The sequence below is a fragment of the Scyliorhinus torazame genome, chromosome 18, assembly GCF_047496885.1.
Source record: "Scyliorhinus torazame isolate Kashiwa2021f chromosome 18, sScyTor2.1, whole genome shotgun sequence".
Taxonomy (NCBI): Eukaryota; Metazoa; Chordata; class Chondrichthyes; order Carcharhiniformes; family Scyliorhinidae; genus Scyliorhinus; species Scyliorhinus torazame.
The window spans coordinates 142,912,134-142,935,011 of NC_092724.1; the positions used below are offsets into that span (position 1 = coordinate 142,912,134).

Sequence of the window (22,878 nt, forward strand, 5' to 3'; positions counted from 1 at the left end):
TGTTTTCCAGATCCGAGAATCCCAAAAGAGCTGTGTCAGAAGGAGTTAACGTTTGAAAGTCCCATTGAGGTTTTGTTGCCTCAGCCAGAGGGTCCAGGCCTTTGTGCCACTGCACTCAGCAAGTTCCTCATTGAGATTCAAAATAATCTTCTCGGGGCCATTAGCGTTGACAAAAGGTAAGCATTTTCCTGCTTTGCTTTTTTTAAGTGTATACTTGAAGGTGAGGAACTGTAATGCTTCAGGAAAACATTGTTCCTGATTGACACCCAGTCAGTGAATTTGCATGACAAAGATTAGCCGCAATGCTTGTCTGACATTTCCCAGACAATATGCTTCAGTCAATAAAGTTCTGTCTTCAATGTGTTTCCGTTCATATTATCATTTCCTCTTTCTTCATTTAATATTTTGAAGTCAGATTACTTGATGTATTTATGTCTAAATTATAGGATATACCCTTTTTTTTCTGATAGGTCTTCTGTCCACCCAGAAGAGGTATCAGATGCACATTTAATTATTTGTGACCCTGATAAAGATTTCATTCCACTTGTTCTGTCAAACTGCCAGTACTCCCTGGAAAAAGGACAGGAGACATTACCGGAGTATGATATTAAGAACATTGAGAGGCAGCTGATACGACTGTTCCTGAGAGGAAAACCATCCATAGTTGCCACTGTATGTATATTTTTTGAAGATTCTTTTCACTTTACAGTGTAGCACAGAGGTCAGCACTGTTGCTTCTCAGCTCCAGGGACCCAGGTTCGAATCCCGGCTTGGGTCACTGTCTGTGTGGAGACCGCACGTTCTCCCTGTGTCTGCGTGTGGTTTCCTCCGGGTGCTCCGGTTTCCTCCCAATTGTCCCAAAAGACGTGCTTGTTAGGTGAATTGGACATTCTGAATTCTCCCTCAGCGTACCCGAAAAGGTGCCGGAATGTGGCGACGAGGGGATTTTCACAGTAACCTCATTGCAGTGTTAATGTAAACCTACTTGTGACAAAAATAAAGATTAAGTGGCTGGTTTAGCACAGTGGGCTAAATAGCTGGCTTGTAATGCAGAACAAGGCCAGTAGCGCGGGTTCAATTCCCGTACCGGCCTCCCCGAACGGAATGTGGCGCCTAGGGGCTTTTCACAGTAACTTCATTGAAGCCTACTTGTGACAATAAGCGATTATTATTATTAACATTTACATTTTTATTATAGAGAATTCCCGAATTTGTAGGGAGACACGAGAGAGATTATTCAAGCATCTTCAAGGAGCTGAAATCAAAGATATCTCAAGTAAGTGATTTCTTCAGGCAGAACAAATTCTGCAGACTGGACATAGAATTGCAAGACGCAATTTACAGTTGGATACATTCTGTTCGATATTTCTGTTTCAAAAGACTTTTATTGTGGATCTAGATAAGTTGATTCTCTCCAAAGTGGAGCTTCCTGCTACTGTATCGTGTCTCACTGAATTGCTCCATCAGACTGAGAAAAGATTTGCTGGTGACAGGCAAAAAGGGCAGCATTTTAACACATTCCTGAACAATAGAAGACACAGTAAATGTTTGGTGGGGAAATTACATGCAGAAAACCTGATGAACACGGCTGATTGCGTGGAGCCCCATACTGTTGTATATTCATATCTCTTGTTTTAGAGCAGGGTAGGATTAGGGTTGATTTTCATCTTTAGTATACATCTGGTGGCTGCAGCAAGCATTGTAGTTACCCGAGGTCCCCAGCAGGAGGCCTGAAGCACATTGATGATTGGGCCGCAATGATAGTTAGCTGGCAAGCTGCCAACACATTCCGGGTTCTGACAGGTAGATGACCAGTAACTTTGGGAATGGCGGCGACAGAGAGAAGGCAATAAATCAGCCACCCGCATTCACGGGCTTGCAGCAAGAGATTAAAGAGGAGGGTTTGGACAATCGGGGACTTTATTGAAGGGAAACAATTTGCAGCAAGGCACAGGGAGGGCCTTTTTTGTGACCTTTTTGGTGCCCCAAAAGTGCCAGGTGAATTATTTTTTATTGTTCCCAGAGCTGCTTCCATTCACCCCTCTAAGGAGCGCTGGTCCTGGCCACTCTTTGCTGTGCGACTCCAGCACTCAGCAAGCGCACGCTTAAATGTACCAAAATGGCGCAGACGAGTAACGAAGCTCTCGCCTTTTCTGGCAGGAGTGATGCCACCTAAATTGAGGACCACCTATAAAGTTGGTGGAAACTTTCATTTTACTTTTTCCGCTGCGTGACTTCCACGGAGAATCAGAATGATGCAAAGTTCCAAATCAGGACCATTAGATTTTAGTTGAAAGGATTGATGGATGCAATGGATTTAAAGGTAAATAAATGGATTTATATTTATATTTTTGACTTACTTGGACCTGAAACTGCATCGTGCTCACCCCATTCCAAGAAGGACAAGCATTGGCATATTTCTGTGCTGTCTTTTCAACTTCCCAACCCCTGTTTTATATGCTCTGTGGGATGAATTAACATTTTTATTGAATCCCAATATATCAGCCCAATCTATGAAAAGTTTGCTACATTTCCTTTGATGTCGTTAAAAAGTTTAGTTACTCCCACTGAATGGATCTAACCTAGACTGACCCACTAATCATCTGGTAGCAAAACTGGGGAACAATAATTTAATGCATTAGTCTGTGAGCTTTTAAGGGATATTTTAGGGTGTTGATTGCAACATTAATGGCGCCTGAATCTCTTGGATCAGTCTTGTCTCATAACTGTGGGGTATAAGTAGCTTTGGCCCTAAAAGAGCAGGTTGAGGGCATGAGAGGTCACAAATGTGTTGGAGTTGTACATTTCTGTCATCCTTGTGTGATTATCTTCCACCTCTGCTTGTTATGTCAAGTTATGTCGTAACTGCTTATCTAATCACCATTCCTGCTTCTTATTTCTCCCTCTAACTGGGTATTGAATATTTGGCAGTTCTGGCTACCACATTCTGAACAATATGACTGAACTTTGGGAATAGTTGGGGAGAGGGGTACAATACTGTTTGGAACAATGCATAACTTTAAGTTTAATTTGTATTTGTCTGTTAAGAAAAGTGGAACATGGTTCTAGTTTCATTTAAAGTTTTTTTTTCTGTGAACTTCATGCCTGGAAGTCTGGAGGCACTGTTTGCACACACGCGTTTGTTTTTGTTTTTTAAAATATTTTTATTCTCCATTTTCACATTTTCTTCAGAATTTACACCCCACTAACAAACAGTAAACGGTAACGAATACAATGTCAATCCCCTTATTAACAACAACGATCCCATCCACCCACCACCCCCAAAGCAATGGCCCGCATGACAATATAAGCCTCGAATAAAACAAAACCTCCCAAGGAGGAAAAAAGAAAAAGGAATGAGAAATCGCCCCTGGTCACCGTTGACATATATAGTCCACCCCACCTACCCCCCCCCCCCCCCCCCTAATATTCAATGCCATCCAATCCCTGAAAGAGTACCGTGAATGGCACCCATGAATTGTAGACAACCCCCCCCCCAGACTCCTCCCCTCCACTTCCTCTTGTAAACTCCTCCCCCCAACATCGGTTCCTTCCCCCAACTTTTCACCCCGGCTAGACTCACCGAAGCCTGTTCTACCAGGCTCCAATGGCTGCAGCCCCTCCCTCCACCTCACTCCTGTTCACTGGCCGTCTTAAACCGGTCAGCGTGGAGGCCCCCGCCCGGGTCTCCTTCTCCCTTGCCCGGTCCCAGGAAAACCAAGAAATCCCCTTTAGCACACAACGCCCGCATACACACCCAAGCCCCAAAGAACCATCATTGCAAATGAAAGTCCCAACTCTTCCCTTGACCAAATATACAGCGTCGACTCATTTAGTACATACACCAACACGCAGTGAAAAAATAAAGTTACATGAGGCTAGATCGGTACACGAACCACTCTCAGTCCCATTTCTCAATTCTGCCACAGTCCTTCTGCCTTCGCAAACTCCTCCACCGCTTCCACCATCCTAAAATAAAAGTCCTTGGATTTGTAGGTCACCCTCAACTTAGCTGGATATACTATGCCGCACTGCACCTTACTGATGTACAGTGCCTTCTTCACCCGGCTGAAAGCCGCCCGCCTCCTCGCCAGCTCCACTGTAAAGTCCTGATATGTGCGTATACCAGCTCCAGCCCACTTCACCACCCGCTTCTGCTTTGCCCAGCACAGGACTTTCTCCTTCACGCTATACCTACGGAAACACACGGTTACTACTCTTGGCGGGTCACCCGCCTTTGGTATAGGCCTCCACGACCGATTAGCCCAATCCAGTTCGTATCGAGAGAGATTGTCCCCTTCCCCCAATAGCTCCGCAAACATCGTGGCAAAATACTCCGTCGGCCTCGGGCCTTCCACCCCTTCGGGCAGACCCACGATCCTCAGATTCTGCCGCCTGGATCTGTTTTCCAGGTCTTCCATTTTGGCTCGCAGACCCTTGTTGGTCTCTGTCACCTTCCGCAACTCCTTCCCCATCGAGGTGAGTTGATCACTGTGCTGCGATAATGCCTCTTACACTTCCTTCAGCGTCTCACCTTGCTCCCACACCTCCGCCACTGCGCTTGATACTGCCGCCCTCACCGGGGTAATCGCCTCCTCCACCAGCACTTTCAATACCGCCTCCATCTCCTTCTTCATCGCTTCCATGTGTTTTGTGAACTGTTTTTCAAGTTCCACAACCATCACTTTGGTCATTTCTTCTGCTGTGAGCGACGCGGCCTCCCCCTGGTGCTCCAGCCTCCGCTTTCCTTACAGTTCCTGCGCTGACTTTTCCACTCACCGGCGGACTTTCATTAACCCCCTTTTTCACGGCCGGTTTTCTCCCAAACCTGGACATTTCTCCTCCCTGTGCCTTCTTACAGCATTTTCAGCCTCCGTTGCCCCCAGGACCGGCCGTTAAAACCCAAACTTCCTATTCCCGAGTGGGAGCCCTACAGTGTGCTCCCGCCCGCCGTCACCAGAAGTCCTGCACACATGCATTTGTAATGAGGTTTTACATCCCTTGAACTGAAGAGATGGGTTACAAAGGTGTTAGCAGTTTCATGAATATAGGGGAAAACTCAAAGCAGAAAAAACTGTTGTTGCCTAACCACAGGAATCCAGTTATACACAGAGATACAAGAAAAGACAGAAAAGCAGTTCAGAGTGTGCATGTCAGAGAGTGAAGGCAGAGGTTCTAAGCTCTAAGTAATAAATCCTGCAAGGCTGCTGGGGGACTGAGGTTAGGGAACTCGTGTTTGCTCAGAAAACTGCAGGGAGAAAAGCATTTGCAACAGGGCCATTCTAAGCGAGAAGTCTTCGTGTTCAGAAAGTGGTAAACCTTCACTGGTGTTTTTGTCTGTAAGGGTATTGCTGGGATAAAAGGAATAATGAGTTTGAATCATTTTCTGGTGTTTGTATTAAGACTTTACAACCATTGTTTCTGCTGTAATATAGTTCATTTTTTCTTGTTTAATAAATGTTTTATTCTTTATGTGAAAAGTTAATTAGTAAACTCCTGTGAACCTGTTTAGTAACTTTACACCACCGTATCTAAGACAAAAGGATATTTGTTAAGGCATGGCTGATGGTAAATGCCAAACTGCCCAAATCCCAAAGGGAAACATGAACAGCTGCCAAAACGTTTCTGGCAATGTGTATATTATGAGGAGGTATTCTGAAATCAGAAAATAGCATCTCCAACCAATTGTGATGATTTCATATTAAAGTTGCCTGGTATGGAGGGTATTAGCTATGAAGAGAGAGATTGAATAAACTGGGATTGTTCTCCTTAGAGAGACGGAGGCTGAGGGGCGACCTGAATGAAGTTTATAAAATTATTAGGGGTATAGATAGGATGAACATTTGGAGGCTTTTCCCCAGGTTGGAAATGACAATTACAAGAGGGCACAAGTTCAAGGTGAGGGAGGAAAGGTTCAGTGGAGATGTGCGGGGAGGATTTTTATGCAGAGGGTGGTGGTGACCTGGAATGCACTGCCAAGTGAGGTGGTTGAGGCAGGTACGTTAGCGACCTTTATGACATATCTGGATAGACACATGAACAGACGGGGTATAGAAGGATACAGGCAGTTGGTCTTGATTGGAGGGCTGAAGGGCCTGTTCCTGTGCTGTATTGTTCTTTGTAAATGTTTATTTTTAAAAATACACTTGAGATGGAAGAATAGTTTCATATAATATACAGTGCTTCAAAACAGTTCCAAATGATGTTAACTCTACACTGAGAGCTAACCTTCCCTTTTCCATTTGGCAACAATCCTTATCGATTTTTAGATCTATAGAATTCTAGTAATTTTACTCTGCGGGTGCCCTTTTGCTCCTAGGGTGTCCTCAGAGGCTGACAACAACTGACTGCCTTGTCCACACTGTATTCTGGGAGAGCTAGGCAGCTACCCCCTCACACAAGCTTCAATGTTTTCTTAAATGCGTTCTTTCCCTTCGATTTCTCTGTCATCTTATTGTTTAATCCAGTCTCTCAGAAGTGCCCTTTCCCCAGAACTGATCTTTATTTTAGCTCCTATATTTTGAAAAGTAATCTTACCTGCTCTTTGCCTCACTTATTTAGGCCTCAATTTTTACAACTTGTATATTTCCCCTTTCTGCTTAAACAACTCACTTCAAAATGACTTATTTGATTGCCTGATGTACATTCTTACCGAGATTCCTCTTGGTTCATTAATATATCAAAACCACTTCTTAGTGTTGATTTCAACCCTTGCAGTCACTCTGTCTCTCAATCCAATTACAACAAATGTACCCCCACCAGTCTGTTTTCCAGTACATAAGAAATGTGACAGTGATGTTACCAAAATAAAAATATTGTAATTCCTTATTTTCCTGAGACAATTAAGCCAGGTATCTGGGATCTGATTTGTACGATATTAACATTAGTTGGGATTGTAACAATACATATTAACCAAACCCCATCCAATACTAGCCCCAGCACCAATAAAGCATAACACGGTTCACTTGCAACTCTACCAGTTTGAATGAAAATAAACCGAGGGGGAGGACGTTCATTCTTTCCTATTCTCTCTTTTAGGAAACATTATCACATTCTGTCTGTACTGCAGTTACAATGGTGCTGAAATCCTACAGTGACATTTGCGATGCCCTGGACATCATTGAGATTGTAATCGGGTTCCTCGCTACTGCAGGAGGATCCCCAGACAACCAGCTTCTCTGCTATCTCAAAGATACTTTACGGATGGATCGGAGCGTGTTAGCCCGTGTCAGCAAGGTCTGTATCAACATAGGCGCTATCAGGTGAACATTGTTAATGCTTGCGAGAGGTAAAGACTTACTTTCCAGCACAGTGGCGGTACTTGCCTTCCCACCTTTCAGTTACTCGTCAGCATCTTCCTTTATAGCCTTTCCATTTTAATTTATTTAGTGAATTTCCTAAGTAGTTATTGGCTGTAATTGTTGAATGTTTGGGTGAATTTGGCACTGTCCTAAGAGTATGGTTGGAATTTGCACTCACCTCATTTATCCAGATGCATTCTCATCACATTTCCCCACTTGCTCATCATTGCTCGTCCAATGTTGTCCATTAAAAGTTACTTGACTAGCCACAGATATGGCTATGGCCACACCATTTAGCCATATGCATACAGGCATTCCATTCGGGGTCAGACTTTAAAACAAGGGGTGTGGCGATCTTGGTTAATAAGCGGATGGCATTTGAGGTGGGGAATATAGAAGCGGACCCGGGGGTAGATATGTTATAGCCATATGCACCAACTATAGTGAATAATGCCTTGCACACAATACTGGATAATGCACTTCACTTGAGAGTATATTTGCAGAACAGACATTGACCACTATTCAGTAACCAAGGAAGTAAAACACTCACAACAATCAATATAAACTCAGATGACTCTGATTTTCATCTATGCCATTTTAGTGACATGCAAAAAAGGTTAAGTTACTCATGCGTACGCTGTGAGATCATATAATTCCGCAGCATCAGATTTGCCGTTATTTGCCATATATGGGATCATTAATTTGGCTCCTGTCCGAATGGTATCTTCATTTTCCACCTGCATTATATTAGCAATTGGAATATCCTTTGTTCTTTTCCCACCAGGCATTTGAAGGTTGCAAACTGAAGCACACACTGTCCCTCTGGCAACTGCTGTCATCTTGGAAATCCCAGGTCATGCTGGGCACGCAAAAGGTGTGAACATTACTATCTTTATTCATGTTCAGCAGTGCATTTATAACACTGAGACAGCAGATTTTCAATAAATTCAGAGGGACTGGGTTACAATAAACTTTCCTTTCCTTTTACTAGGACCCATTTGAGAGGATTCCTGAGACATACAAGGTACAATTACTTCCCAAGGAAGAAACAGAGCTGAAGAGCTTTTTTGCATCTACTGACATCAGCACATTTCTCTGGGAGCTCCATGAGATTCTGGTCCTAAAGACAGCTCAAAGCAATGAAGATAACAACTTCTCACCCAGTTGGAGGTAATAGACACCAGCCATTACAAAATGCTAATAAACAGCTTGATCCATTACTGCCCTTTTTCAATATGGATTGGGATGAGGTTCTTCCCAGATAAATAGTAGGAAGGCTTACACTTTTTGATTAAGGATCCCAAATATTTTGGCCAGGATTCTCCAAAATCCCGACCAAGTGTTGACGCCGTCGTCAAAACAGGCGCGAGCGACGCCCCGACAACAGGCCTCCAGGCCCAGTCATTCTCCCCTTCCTCAGGGGCTAGAATGGCGCCGGAATGCTGTGCGCTGCTCCGGTGCCGAAAGCCGGCCCGCTACGGAGAATCCCGGCCAGTAAGTTTGAGTAATTCTGACTCATGGGGATAGCACAAAGCCCTCATAACAATTGTATGTTTGGCACTAATTTGGATCGTTTCACTTTGAATTACCAGCACGTTGGCCACTTTGGTAAGGGGATGCATTGCAATGTTAGGGGTAATTTTAACCTCCCACCAGAGGAAACTGATGGCATCAGACTGGATAATCTTTTCATGAGCTGTCTGATATTAGTTTGCATTTATTTTGATGGAATGTAAAATTGGGTTAAGTATCAAACAGGCCGCCCAGCCGATCGCTTCAGTTCCCTGCTGGGTGCTTCAGGTTAAAATGACCTCTTGTGTGTACAATGCTTAAGTATTTTTCTAAGACTTGAGGTTCGAGTACTCACAGTACTTAGAAAAGTCAGGGATAAGACATGGAAAGTGAGCCCATCAAAGTCCACTCCTCCGCTACATTAACTCTCCCTATCATGACATTATCATCGCACTTCGATGAAGAGATACACCCCTGACTCCAATGTGCTACCCCAGCCAATGGTACGTATTGAAGCTTTCGAGAATCATGATTTCAGACCCGACACAAAATACAAGGTTTAACTAGCAGTGGTTTTCCCCACACTTCTCTATGATGCTGAAGCTTGGACGACTTGGAGATGATATATCAAATCTGTAGAACAACATCACACTGTCTTAAAGAGATCCCTCAAATCAAGTGGGAGGTCAAAAGAACAACCATGAGCATCCTCTAAATCTTCGTTACGCTAAATATATAGTGGCGATGATAATCTTAGATCAGCTGGAATGGATGGGACATGTCGCCAGAATGCTCGACTCAAGACAGTCCAAACAGGTACTCTACTCAGAGCTAAACCAGGGAGACCACTCACACAGGAGTCAAAAGAAACAGTTCAAAGACAATGTCAAAACCTCCATGAAGGATTGCTCTATAAACATCAACACAATGGCCAATCGTGACAAAATGACGATCCATCATTGAAAATAATGTCAAGACCTTTTAATCAGCAAGGCAACCACTGGGAGAGAATGGCGAGAGATGGAAAGGGAGGGCAGCTGCTCAAAGCAACAAGGCAGCCACTACCTCTCACTGTGAGAGAACCAGAAAGGTTAGGGTGTGGCTCACAAACTTTCTGCAACATTGACGTATCTCTTAAACCCAGCCATCCATAAGAAAGAATCATCCCTGACATGAGAGTGTGTGTGTGTGTGTGTGTGTGTGTGTGATGGTGCCCAGAATTGAATGCTGCACTTGAAAGCTTCAAAATAAAGAAGCTGGTGGTTTTGCCAGTAAACTAGTGGCAGCTTCATGAGGGTACTGGGGGAGGTGGTGGGGGAGGAAAGTAAGATGGGGAGCTTTTCCACTGCTCCCCGACACTTGATGCCACTCCAGAATTGCACGCTGAAAGTTAAGCAGATACTCAGTATATCCACCAATGTTAGGCAGGCACATCTTATTGGACGCAAACAACAAGATGGCACCATGCAACTATTTCCCATCACTTACCCATTAGAAGCAAAGGGCCCCTGCAACGCTTCCTAGAATCTAGTCTGTCTGCCAGCCTCAATCCCCAATGGCAGATGCCCATCACTGATGTCAGGAACTCTAGCAACACCCGCATAATGTATGAATGACTCTGTCCCCGGAGAAAGCGCCAGTGTCAAGTGGAGGTCCTGCCTGCAAAAAAGAAATGTGCATTTGAGGTAGCAAAATAAAATGGGCCCAAGCATCTTATCAATGTAAACTGGCAATTAGGTCAACCTTAAAAATCAAATCAAATATCTATTTATTGGGACTTGCAAATGATGACGAAGGTTATTTTAATGTGTACTGTATTTATTGAGCTTGAAGTATTCACCTTATTGTTTTATTTTAGCCTTAAAGACACTCTTCTAAACTACCTGGCGTCCAAGAATTCTGACGTGCTGCCAGGATTGGAAGACAATCTTTCTGATGAAATCACCCTGGCTAAAGGCATCCAGACGTGGAGACTTGCAGTAAACTTTAAGCGAATAATTTGAGCATGCCTGTATGGACCTTGGGCCTTTTCTAGTGGAAGTGAGGATGAAAATGGCTTGTTATTGCTAACGGCTGACCTCTTTTAATGGTGCCCTACTTCGGTTTGATAAGATTTTGCACTATGTTCAGAAATGTCCGTTTAAAAGTGAAATATTATGCAGCTATAAACAATCTGCAACTTCTTTTTGTTGTAATAACACAGTACTGATCGAAACTTGCACTAAAAAAAAATCAGCACTATGTAACATCCTGCACAATTGCTTAAAAATGTGAAACAGTGGGAAGGATAATTGAAGTCGAATGTTATTCCCTGTGAAGAACATTCCACCCTGCACAATTTAAAATCTACCTTTTTGCGAATAACGAGGTACAGGTTGCTTGGCAGAGTGCAACCTCCCACAACAAATCCCATGAATTATTGCATTAATAAGTGGCACTACTTACTGCTGAAATACCACAATTATGTATAAGTTCCAGAGTAGGTGACGAATGGTTCCTAAGTGGATAAGAGAACAAATTATTTACCTTCATTATAAAGCCATCTTCCTGTGTGGTTTCTTATCTGAAAAGCACAATGTGTAGTGTGTCGGAAAGAGGGGGAGGGAGGCCATTCAGTCCTGCAAGCCTGTACTGTCCTTCAATTAACTCATAGCTCATCTATACCTTAACTCCATGCAAGTGAATTGGCTCCATGACCTTTAATATACTTGGTTAACAAAGCTAAACCTCCATTTTTAAAGCTTCAATTGACTTCATCTCAACAGCTTGTTGTCGAGAGTGTTCCAAATTTCCCCCTCCATTTGTTTGAAGATGAGCTTTCTGACATCATCCCATGTGGTTTAGCACTTATTTTAAGGTTGTAGCCAAATATTCCATGCTCCCCCACTTTCCAATCCTGTGAACTCCTTTAATTATCTTTTACACCTCCATTGAATCACCCTTTAAACTTCTGTACTCAAGGAAATGCAAGCCACATCTTTGCGATCTGTCCTCACAACTTTAACGCCTTTAGTCCAGCTATCATTCTGGTAAATCTGCTCAACTATTTTTCAGTGTATATATTTAGTACATAATTTTGCCAAAAGTGGCAACTTTGTTAGTGCGCCACACCTACGTTGTGCTGAGTTTGCACGTCATTGCTTTGAAAATACCATTTGAAATTGAAAACAGTTTCACATCTCATTTCTGTTACTTTTACATCTGTTTTAATAATACTGCTTAGCAATTCAACTTATTATGTATTAATTTTAAATGCTGTAATTTGTAGTCCACTTTTAGTTTATGTACAAAGGATAATGTTAAGAAGTTTTTGAACAATTAAAATATACGGTCAATGAGAATTGATTCCATTATTAATAGGATATGAGGCCATGAACGGCAATGCGCTGAATAACCAAAGAGGTTAATTACACCCTCTCATCAAGAGCTACTGGTGTTATTGTGTTACAAAATAGCTTTTGTGAAATACCATTCAGTGAATCTCAATAAAGGGGAAACTTCAAACTATTGTGCTAATGTCTACATGTTGGATTCTGAAAACCTGCCAATTTTTGGTTATGGGCCTCGAGGAGTCACTGTGACCTAACAATCCCTCAACTAATTACAACAAAGCAATGTTGTGTAAAGTTGTCAGACAACAATGCGTCGACAGACAGGGCCACGGCCAGAGTATTGAGCACCTTGGGCCAACCTTCAGCCCCACCGTCCCAAAAATTAGCTTTTGAAAATGAATATTAGCATGAATAAAAATTCTACATTTATTAATTTATTTTGCATGAGAAAGGAGGATATTATTAGAAGTTAGATATATGATACTGATTGTCCATTCTCGTTGTTCCACATTTTGCACAGGATATGGACTGGAAGAAATGCTGTGCAATGCAGCTCACATGGTATAACACTTTGTATTCCTGCAATAGTTACTAGATGAGTTTAAGGTCAATTTATCCAATAATAATTACCATAGATTGGACGAGATTAAATTACTTTCTTTGATACTATTTACTGGTTTATAGTTTTGGAATGGTTATGTAGTTGTACACATTTGTAAAACTGTTGCATAAACAGAATGAGGAATACACTAAAATTTTGGGAAAGACTGCGATGTAAATACATGAAAATCTATATGTTTGTCTATATGTGGATGCATATCAGTAGATCTGGATCTTTCATCCTCACTGCTCAAGCTTGATTGTTTACTTATGTATTTTCATGAAAACTTCATTCAGTCTTTTGCCACCCTGCCAAAGTTTGTTGCTCCAGGTGACCACCTAGTTTACCGAGTGTAAGAGCCCTTCCTATTAATGAGGAATGGTGCACTGTGCTCTGAAGATTTAGATTTTGAACAAAAGAACTCAGACTTGATGGCACCTGAGAGATTAGAGGGACTCGGTTCGATTGGTTGGCTGGTGGCCAATGGATTGACCAAGGACAGTATCCTGCCCGGCAACAAACAGCGATTGGGTCCTGCGGGGTGGGGTTTTCAGAGAACCCAGGAAAAAGCTCCTGAACACTGAGAGGAGAGTTTGTGTTGCTCTGTTTCTGAGTCTGCTGAGAAGTCTTGAGACCCTGATGAGTCTACGGTGAAAACTTTTACAGACTGAAAGCAAAGACGTCCAACTGAAGGCTGAGACTGAAGAAAAATCTAACTGGAAGAAGTTTATCTGAAACATCCCTCTTTCCCCTCTGTGTTTGTCTTGTGTGTGTGTGTAAATGGTGGGGGAGTTAATGAGCGGGTGTTAGAAGTTAGATAGTAGTTAGCCAGTTGTATTTGTTGCCTATTATAGTTATTATTAATTTTTTTTTATAAATGTTTTTTATTGGGTTTTTGAACAAAGTATATTTACCGTTATGTACACAGAATAAGATATATATATATATGGAAGAGAAGGGCACAAACAAACATACCAAAAAAAAGTAAAAATAAAAAAGAAATAAAAAATAATAAAGTAACTGGTAGGGTATTATGCACCAGCTCAACAGCAGCAACTCTGTACAATTGGCAATATTATTTACAACACATAATTAGGCAACTGTTTGTGGGGGGGGGGCGCTGGAGACTGGGGGGGTAGATATACATTTGGGTGCCGGAGAAACAATTACCGAGGGCAATACTCTAATGGGTCTGGTGTTGGTGTTGTCACTTGCTTCTCCCGGCAGGTTTCGCTGTCGTTGTCGTCTCGCGCTCACCTCCGCTTCAGCCGTTCGTCCCGTCTTTCTGCCGGATTTTCCTTGCTCTCTGTTCCTGTAGATGCCAAGTTTGTTATCGTTTCCCATGCCCTCCTTCCGGCTATCATTTTCCTGCCTCCCCCCCGCCTCCCTGGTTCTCCTTTATTGTTCCCTGTCTCTTCACTCTTCCACCCCCTCTTCCCCCCACCCCCCCCCCCCCCCCCCCCCCGCCACCATACTGGACGCAACAATAAAGAAATGAGAAGAGGTCCTGTGGATTGAAATTGGGTCGGGCCTCTGGAGCGAATCACTGCATAGGGTCAACTCCACCTCCACGTGCGCAAGGCTCAGCCTGACGTAACTAAAAGTGGTACATAGAGCCCACTTAACAAGAACCCGTATGAGTAGGTTCTTCCCGGAGGTGGAGGATAGATGTGAACGGTGCCAAGGAGGCCTGGCAAACCACACCCACAAGTTTTGGTTTTGCCCCAGACTTGCGGGGTACTGGACAGCCTTCTTCGAGGCAATGTCCAAAGTGGTGGGGATGAGGGTGGAGCCATGCCCGAAAGTGGCGGTCTTCAGGGTTTCAGACCAGCCAGATCTATTCCTGGGCAGGAGGGCGGACGCCCTTGCCTTTGCCCCCCTGATCGCCCATCGTAGAATCCTGTTCGGCTGGCGGTCAGCAGCACCACCCAAAGCTGCAGACTGGCTGTCCGACCTCTCGGAATCTCTCCAAATGGAGAAAATCAAATTCACCATCCGAGGGTCAGACGACGGCTTCCACAGAACGTGGGAGCCATTCATCAATTGTTCCGGGACCTGTTTGTGGCCAACGAACAAGCAGATGTACTAGGGATGAGTGTAGGGCCAGGGAAATAGTGTCTGCTGTGGACCGATTGTGACGGTTTGCAAATTGCAGTGGATCATGGTATTCTGGGAGAATGGAGGTGATGCGCTTCATGATCAACCACTCGAAGCACTTCATTACGACTGAAGTCAGGGTCACTGGACAGTAGTCATTGAGGCACGTTGCCTGGTTCTTCTTTGGCACCGGTATAATGGTGGTCTTGAAGCAGGTGGGGACCTCGGAGTGGAATAGGGACAGGTTAAAGATGTCCGCGAATACCTCTGCCAGCTGGTCCGCACAGGCTCTGAGTGCACAACCAGGGATCTCGTCTGGGCCCGTCGCCTTTCGAGGGTTCACTTTCAGGAAGGCCGACCTGACTTCGGAAGCTGTGATGGTGGGTATGGGTGAATTATGGGCTGCTGGGGCACTCGACAGCGGATTGTTGGTTACCTGCTCGAACCGAGCATAGAATGCATTGAGTTCATCAGGGAGGGGTGCGCTGCTGCCGGAGATACTGCTCGGCTTCGCTTTGTAGCCCATTATGTTGTTTAGTCCTTGCCACAATCGCCGAGTCTGTGACTCTAGCTTGGTTTGATATTCTGTCTTGGCATCTCGGATGGCTTTGCGGAGGTCGTACCTGGATTTCTTGTATAGGTCAGAGTCGTCTGACTTGAACGCCTCAGATCTGTCCTTCAGTAGGGAGTCAATCTCACGATTGAGCCATGGTTTCCGGTTGGGGAACGTACGTACTGCTTTCTTTGGCACGCAGTCGTCCACACATTTGCTGATGAAGTCTGTGACGGTGGTAGCATACTCATTTAAGTTGGTCGCTGAGTTCTTAAATATGGACCAGTCCACTGTCTCTAAGCAGTCACATAAGAGCTCTTCTGTCTCCTCGGACCAGCACTGCACAACCTTCTTAGCTGGATTCTCCCGCTTGAGTTTCTGCTTGTTATGCCGGGAGAAGGAGCACCATCTTATGGTCTGATTTCCCAAAGTGCGGTCGGGGAATGGAACGGTAGGCACCCTTGATTTTTGAGTAGCAGTGGTCAAGAGTGTTGTCGCCCCTAGTGGGACAGGAGATGTGCTGGTGGAATTTTGGCAGTACACTCTTGAGGTTGGCCTTGTTGAAGTCTCCAGCCACGAAGAACAAGGCCTCCGGGTGTTCTGTTTCGTGTTGTTTATAACTGTGTACAGTCCAGCGCCTTCCTCACTTCTGCCTGGGGTGGGATGTAGACCGCTCTGATAATGGCTGAAGTGAACTCAGGTGGAAGATAGTATGGGCGGCACTTCACGGTCAGGTACTCCAGGTCCGGGGAACAGTAGGTCGCCAGGATCGCCACATCCAAGCACCAGGAGAAGTTGATGAGGAGGCACACCCCTCCACCCTTCGCTTTGCCTGATGACGAGGTGCGGTCTGCCCGGTGAATTGAGAAGCCTTCAGATTGTATGGCACAGTCCGGTGAGGCGGGGGTGAGCCATGTCTCTGTGAAACAGAGCACACAGCAGTCTGAGAGGTAAGTCTGGCGTTAAGTTCATCCAGCTTGTTTTTGATCGCTTGGACGTTTGCCAGGAGTATGCTGGGGAGAGGGGTCTTGAAACCGCGTTGCTTCAGACTAACCTGCAGACCACCGTGTTTCCCTCACTTCCTCGGTCGGCGGCTGCGGCTGGATGATCCTGAGATCCGATGGGTGACGTCTGACCTTGTGGAAGGTAGGTGGTTGCATCTGTCGGGGTCAATGGCGCTGGCGGGGACCAGGGCGCTGGTTACGTTTCCGGGGTTGCAACTGGCAGCGTCCCGGGCATTGGTTGAAGTAGAGGGGTTGCTAGGGGGGCATGTTTGTGATCCGGATGGGTCCCGGTGTTCTGCGGGCATGTGAATACCTTGCAGCACGTTCGGGTCCTCACGCGGGGTCTCCGCCATTTCGGGGGTCCTGGGTTGTGGGCAGGGGCTTCCTGAGGCAGGTTGGGCTGAGTCCCATGGACTGTTCCCTCCCTGGGCGCTCCTGGGGTTGGAACTTGAAGCAGCCCGGTCGGGACTCCACGTGGATTTTTCTTTCTTCCATCTCCAGGTAGGTTGGTTTGCTGGGTGGGCCTATTCTGGTCGGGTCGCTGGGCGGGTCTCTCGGGGTCGAGTTGGGCCGGGTCTTGTTGTCGGGTGTCGGGTCGGGAGCTCCGGGCACAGGGCCGGGCGATCCGGGGGCTGGCGTCAATTGTTAGGCCGGGTTGGGAGCTCCGGGGTCTGGGTCGGCTCCAAATCGAGGTCAGGGTTTTACTTCCGGTTTGGGCCCGATCCACTTCCAGGTCGTGGAGGTCGGGTCGGGTCGGGTCAGGTCAAAAGGTCTCCACGGACCTCAGAGGATGTTCAAGCCTGCAAGAAAAGATAAAAGAGAGAGGTTAGTATTAATGTTAGTCTTAGAATTAAATTTTAAAAGATTAGAACGAGTATAAGTTAAGTAAAAAGTGGATCCCTAGAGCATCTTGACAACAAGGACTCCTACATCAGACTCCTAGTTATTGACTACAGCTCCGCCTTCAACACCATAATCCCAGCCAAGCTCATATCAAAGCTCCAAAACCTAGGACTTGGCTCCCCACTCTGCAACTGGATCCTCGATTTTCTGACCAACAGACCACAATCAGTAAGAATGAACAACAACACTGTGATAGTCACCACTGATGTATTATACTGTATATATATGGATTTTACGGTAAGGCCCCTGTACTATAGGTACGGGGGTAGATCCCTGCCTGCTGGCTCCGCCCAGGAGGCAGAGTATAAATGTGTGTGCTCTCCGAACAGCAGCCATTTCGTCAGCGGCTGTAGGAGGCCACACATCTCTGTGTAATAAAGCCTCGATTACTCTCTACTCTCGTCTCGTCGTAATTGATAGTGCATCAATTTATTACACAGAGATTTTTCAGAAATGTACCTTCGCATCAAGCCGGATTGCCTGCAGCTGCATCCTCAAGCAGACAACGCCAAAAAAGACTTTGAACATTGGCTAGCCTGTTTTGAAGCATACATCGGGTCTGCGCCAGACCCAATCCCAGAAGCACAGAAGCCCCAAATTCTGTACATGCGGCTGAGCACCAACGTTTTTCCCCTTGTCCAGTGACGCGCTGACCTATGCAGAAGCCATGGCGCCAAGGAAAATTACGCTCAGCGGACCAACAAAATCTACGCCAGGCATCTCCTATCCACGTGGCACCAACTTCCCGGTGAGTCTGTGGAAGATTTCTGGCGTGCCCTGCTCGCCTGAGTGAGAGACTGTGACTGCCAGGCCGTTTCGGCCACTGAACACACGAACCTGCTGATGAGAGACGCATTTGTTACGGGCATAGGGTCTGAGTACATTCGCTAGCGCCTCTTAGAAGGGGCCACGCTTGACCTCGCGGCGACCAAAAAACTAGCGCTCTCGCTTACGGTCGCATCACGCAACGTTCAGGCCTATGCCTCCAACCGCGTGGCCCACCCCCCTTGTGCATCGTGGAGCCCGCCGACAGCCATCCTATCACGGATCCCATCAGCGAGAGCACCCAGCCAACCCCATGCCTGCGTCGCACGGCAGCCAACCAACCCTGGGGGACCCAAATGCTACTTCTGTGGACAGTCAAAGCACCCCCGGCAGCGCTGCCCGGCACGGAGCACCCTCTGCAAGGCCTGTGGCAAGAAGGGACATTTTGCTGCAGCTTGCCAGGCCTGCTCAATCGCCGCTATTGTCCCGGCACCCCCCACGTGAGGCCAGTGGGCGCCACCATCTTGCTCTACTCACAACACATGCGGCCCATGGGCACTGCCATCTTGCCTACCTCAGAACCAATGGGCGCCGCCATCTTGCCTCCCAGGACGCGTGCTGCCCGTGAGCGTCTCCATCTTACCCGCCTCAGGACCCCTGCCCGCTGGGCACCTCATCAGGCCGCTCATTGCCTGCAACCGCCGACGACCAGCAGCGTCTCGCCTCGGTCACAAATGACCAGTCTCGACCGCACAACCTCGCGACTGCTTCGACAAAGGTGAAGGTCGACGGGCACGAGATCTCCTGCCTTCTGGACTCCAGGAGCACTGAGAGCTTCATCCACCCCGATACAGTAAGGCGCTGCACCCTCGCGGTACACCCCGCTAACCAAAGAATCTCCCTGGCCTCCGGATCCCACTCCGTGGCCATCCGGGGGTACTGCATCGCCACCTTCACCGTCCAGGGCGTGGAGTTCAGCGGCTTTCCGCCTCTATGTCCTCCCCAACCTCTGCGCTGCCTTGCTACTCGGCCTGGACTTCCAGTGCAACCTCCAAAGTCTAACCCTGAAATTTGGCAGGCCGCTACCACCCATTACCGTTTGCGGCCTCGCGACCTTCCCTTTTTGCAAACCTAACCCCGGATTGCAAACCCGTCGCCACCAGGAGCAGACGGTACAGTGCCCAGGACAAGACCTTCATTAGGTCTGAGGTCCAGCGGCTGCTGCTGGAAGATATCATCGAGGCCAGCAACAGCCCCTGGAGAGCCCAGGTGGTAGTGGTGAAAACCGGGGGAAAAAACAGGGTGGTCGTTGACTACAGTCAGACCATCAATCGGTACACGCAGCTCGACGCGTACCCCCTCCCACGCATATCTGATATGGTCATTCAGATTGCACAGTACCAGGTCTTCTCGACAGTGGACCTGAAATCTGCCTACCAGCAGCTCCCCATCTGTAAGGCGAACCGCCCGTACACCACGTTTGAAGCAGACGGCCGCCTTTACCACTTTCTTACGGTTCCCTTCGGCGTCACCAACGGGGTTTCGGTCTTCCAACGGGAGATGGACCGAATGGTTGACCGGTACGGACTGCGGGCCACCTTCCCGTACCTGGACAACATCACCATCTGCGGCCACGACCAGCAGGACTACAACGCTAACCTTTCCAAATTTCTCCACACCGCCAAACTCCTCAACCTAACCTACAACAAGGAGAAGTGCGTGTTCAGCACGAACCGATTGGCCATCCACGGCTATGTGGTCCATAACAGAGTTCTAGGGCCCGACTCCGATCGCATGCGCCCCCTCATGGATCTCCCCCTCCCCCACTGCCCCAAGGCCCTCAAACGATGCCTGGGGCTCTTTTCGTATTACGCCCAGTGGGTCCCAAACTATACGGACAAGGCCCGCCCACTCATTCAATCTGTCGTTTTCCCAATGACGACCGAGGCTCACCAGGCCTTCAACCGTATAAAGGCCGGCATCGCCATGGCCGCGATGCACGCGGTCGACGAGACACTCCCCTTCCAAGTCGAGAGCGATGCATCAGACGTCGCTCTGGCCGCCACCCTCAACCAGGCAGGCAGGCCTGTGGCATTCTTTTCCCGCACCTTCCATGCCTCCGAAATTCGGCACTCCTCCGTCAAAAAGGAGGCCCAAGCCATCGTTGAAGCTGTGCGGCATTGGAGGCATTACCTGGCCGGCAGGAGATTCACGCTCCTCACTGACCAACGGTCGGTTGCCTTCATGTTCAATAACACACAGCGGGGTAAGATCAAAAACGATAAAATCTTGAGGTGGAGGATCGAGCTCTCCACCTACAACTACGAGATTTTGTATCGCCCCGGTAAGCTCAACGAGCCCCCCGATGCCCTATCCCGAGGTACATGTGCCAGCGCACAAGTGGACCGACTCCGGACCCTGCACGACAATCTCTGTCACCCAGGAGTCAACCGTTTTTACCACTTCATTAAGGCCTGCAATCTGCCCTACTCCATCAGGAAGTCAGGGCTATCACCAGAGACTGCCAGGTCTGCGCGGAGTGTAAACCGCACTTCTACTGGCCAGACTGTGCGCACCTGGTGAAGGCCTCCCGCCCCTTTGAACGCCTCAGCGTGGACTTCAGAGGGCCCCTCCCCTCCACCGACTGCAACACGTACTTCCTCAGTGTGGTCGACGAGTATTCCCGATTCCCCTTCGCCGTCCCATGCCCTGATATGACGTCTTCCACCATCATCAAAGCCCTCAACACCATCTTCGCTCTGTTCGGTTTCCCCGCCTACATCCACAGCGACCGGGGATCCTCATTCATGAGCGATGAGCTGTGCCAGTTCCTGCTCAACAGGGGCATTGCTTCGAGCAGGATGACCAGCTACCACCCCAGGGGAACGGGAAGGTGGAGCGGGAGAATGGGACGCCGCCCTACGGTCCAGAAATCCCCCAGCCTCCCGCTGGCAGGAGGTCCTCCCTGACGCACTCCACTCCATTCGGTTGCTCCTGTGCACGGCGACTAACGAAACCCCCCATGAACGTCTCCTTGCCTTCCCCAGGAAATCCACCTCCGGGGTTTCGCTCCCAACATGGCTGGCAGCTCCAGGACCCGTTCTCCTCCGTAGACACATGCGACTCCACAAGGCGGACCCCGTTGGTTGAGAGGGTACAGCTACTCCACGCCAACCCGCAGTACGCTTATGTAGCGTACCCTGACAGCCGCCAAGACACAGTCTCCCTCGGGGACCTGGCACCAGCTGGTTCCACCCCCCCCCCCCTGCTTCGGCGCCACCCTCCCTTCCCCCGGCGCACCCCACCACAGCCCCCACTCCAGGACAATCCGTCCTCCCCTTGCTCCCACCCGGGGATGAGGAGGATTTCGACATGCGCCTGGAGTCACCGAAGACCAAGCCGACGCCTGAGTCGCCACCAGCACTGCGGCGCTCTCGACGACAGATCAAGGCACCGGACCGCCTAAATTTGTAATATTCTCTGCAATTTTTTAAAGCAATTTGTCTGTATATAGTTCTCCACCTCCCCCGCTGGACTCATTTTAACAGGGGGTGAATGTGGTAGTCACCACTGATGTATTATACTGTGTATATATGGGTTTTACGGTAAGGCCCCTGTACTACAGGTACAGGGATAGATCCCTGCCTGCTGGCTCCACCCAGTAGGCAGAGTATAAATATGTGTGCTCTCCGAACAGCAGCCATTTTGTCAGCTGCTGTAGGAGGCCACACAGCTCTGCGTAATAAAGCCTCGATTACATTCTACTCTCGTCCCGTCGTGATTGGTAGTGCATCAATCACTTCCTCCACAATATTCCTCAATACCGGGGCCCTGCAAGGCTGCGTACTTAGCCCCTTACTCTACTCCCTGTACACACATGACAGCATGGTAAAATTTGGTTCCTACTCCATCTACAAGTTTGCTGACGATACGACCATCGTGGTCTGGATCTCGAATAACGATGAGTCAGAATACAGGAGGGAGATAGAGAACCTAGTGGAGTGGTGCAGCGACAACAATCTCTCCCTCAATGCCAGCAAAACTAAAGAGCTTGTAATTGACTTCAGGAAGCAAAGTACTGTAAACACCCCTGTCAGCATCAACGGGGCCGAGGTGGAGATGGTTAGCAGTTTCAAATTCCTAGGGGTGCACATCTCCAAAAATCTGTCCTGGTCCACCCACGTCGACGCTACCACCAAGAAAGCACAACAGCATCTATACTTTCCTCAGGAAACTAACGAAATTCCAGCATGTCCACATTTCCCCTTACCAACTTTTACAGATGCACCATAGAAAGCATCCTATCTGGCTGCATCACAGCCTGGTATGGCAACTGCTCAGCCCAGGACCACAAGAAACGTCAGAGAGTCGTGAACATCGCCCAGTCCATCACACGACCCTGCCTCCCATCCATTGACTCCATTTACACCTCCCGCTGCCTGGGGAAAGCGGGCAGCATAATCAAAGACCACTCCCACCCAGCATACTCACTCATCCAACTTCTTCCATCGGGCAGGAGATGCAGACGTCTGAGAACACGCAAGAACAGACTCAAAAACAGATCCTTCCCCGCTGCTACCAGACTCCTAAATGACCCTCTTATGGACTGACCTCATTAACACTACACCCTGTACGCTTCATCCGATGCCAGTGCTTATGTAATTACACTGTATACCTTGTGTTGCCCTATTATGTATTTTCTTTTCTTCCCTTTTCTTCCCATGTACTTAATGATCTGTTGAGCTGCTCACAGAAAAATACTTTTCACTGTACCTTGGTACACGTGACAATAAACAAATCCAATCCAATT

The 22,878-nt window shown here is 47.5% G+C and overlaps 2 protein-coding genes and 1 long non-coding RNA gene across 7 annotated transcripts in view; 1 reads left to right on the plus strand and 2 right to left on the minus strand.

Moving 5' to 3' along the window:
- LOC140395586 (uncharacterized) overlaps nucleotides 1-10,534 on the minus strand; it is a 37,421-nt gene extending 26,887 nt beyond the window's left edge. The window contains exon 1 of the long non-coding RNA XR_011936239.1: nucleotides 10,302-10,534. This is a non-coding gene — a long non-coding RNA (uncharacterized lncRNA). The remainder of the gene's footprint in view (nucleotides 1-10,301) is intronic.
- LOC140395585 (E3 ubiquitin-protein ligase rnf213-alpha-like) overlaps nucleotides 1-12,320 on the plus strand; it is a 192,537-nt gene extending 180,217 nt beyond the window's left edge. For all 5 annotated transcript variants that reach the window (XM_072483546.1, XM_072483548.1, XM_072483547.1 and 2 more), the window contains exons 65-71: nucleotides 11-176; nucleotides 471-672; nucleotides 1,199-1,276; nucleotides 7,039-7,236; nucleotides 8,086-8,175; nucleotides 8,293-8,471; nucleotides 10,672-12,320. In XM_072483546.1, the coding sequence (XP_072339647.1) occupies nucleotides 11-176; nucleotides 471-672; nucleotides 1,199-1,276; nucleotides 7,039-7,236; nucleotides 8,086-8,175; nucleotides 8,293-8,471; nucleotides 10,672-10,816 (1,058 nt within the window). In that variant the 3' untranslated portion in view covers nucleotides 10,817-12,320. The remainder of the gene's footprint in view (nucleotides 1-10; nucleotides 177-470; nucleotides 673-1,198; nucleotides 1,277-7,038; nucleotides 7,237-8,085; nucleotides 8,176-8,292; nucleotides 8,472-10,671) is intronic.
- A 4,376-nt stretch (nucleotides 12,321-16,696) lies between these two features.
- LOC140395587 (somatostatin receptor type 2-like) overlaps nucleotides 16,697-22,878 on the minus strand; it is a 42,077-nt gene continuing 35,895 nt past the window's right edge. The window contains exon 2 of the mRNA XM_072483551.1: nucleotides 16,697-17,200. The gene's annotated coding sequence lies outside the window, so the exon portion shown is untranslated. The remainder of the gene's footprint in view (nucleotides 17,201-22,878) is intronic.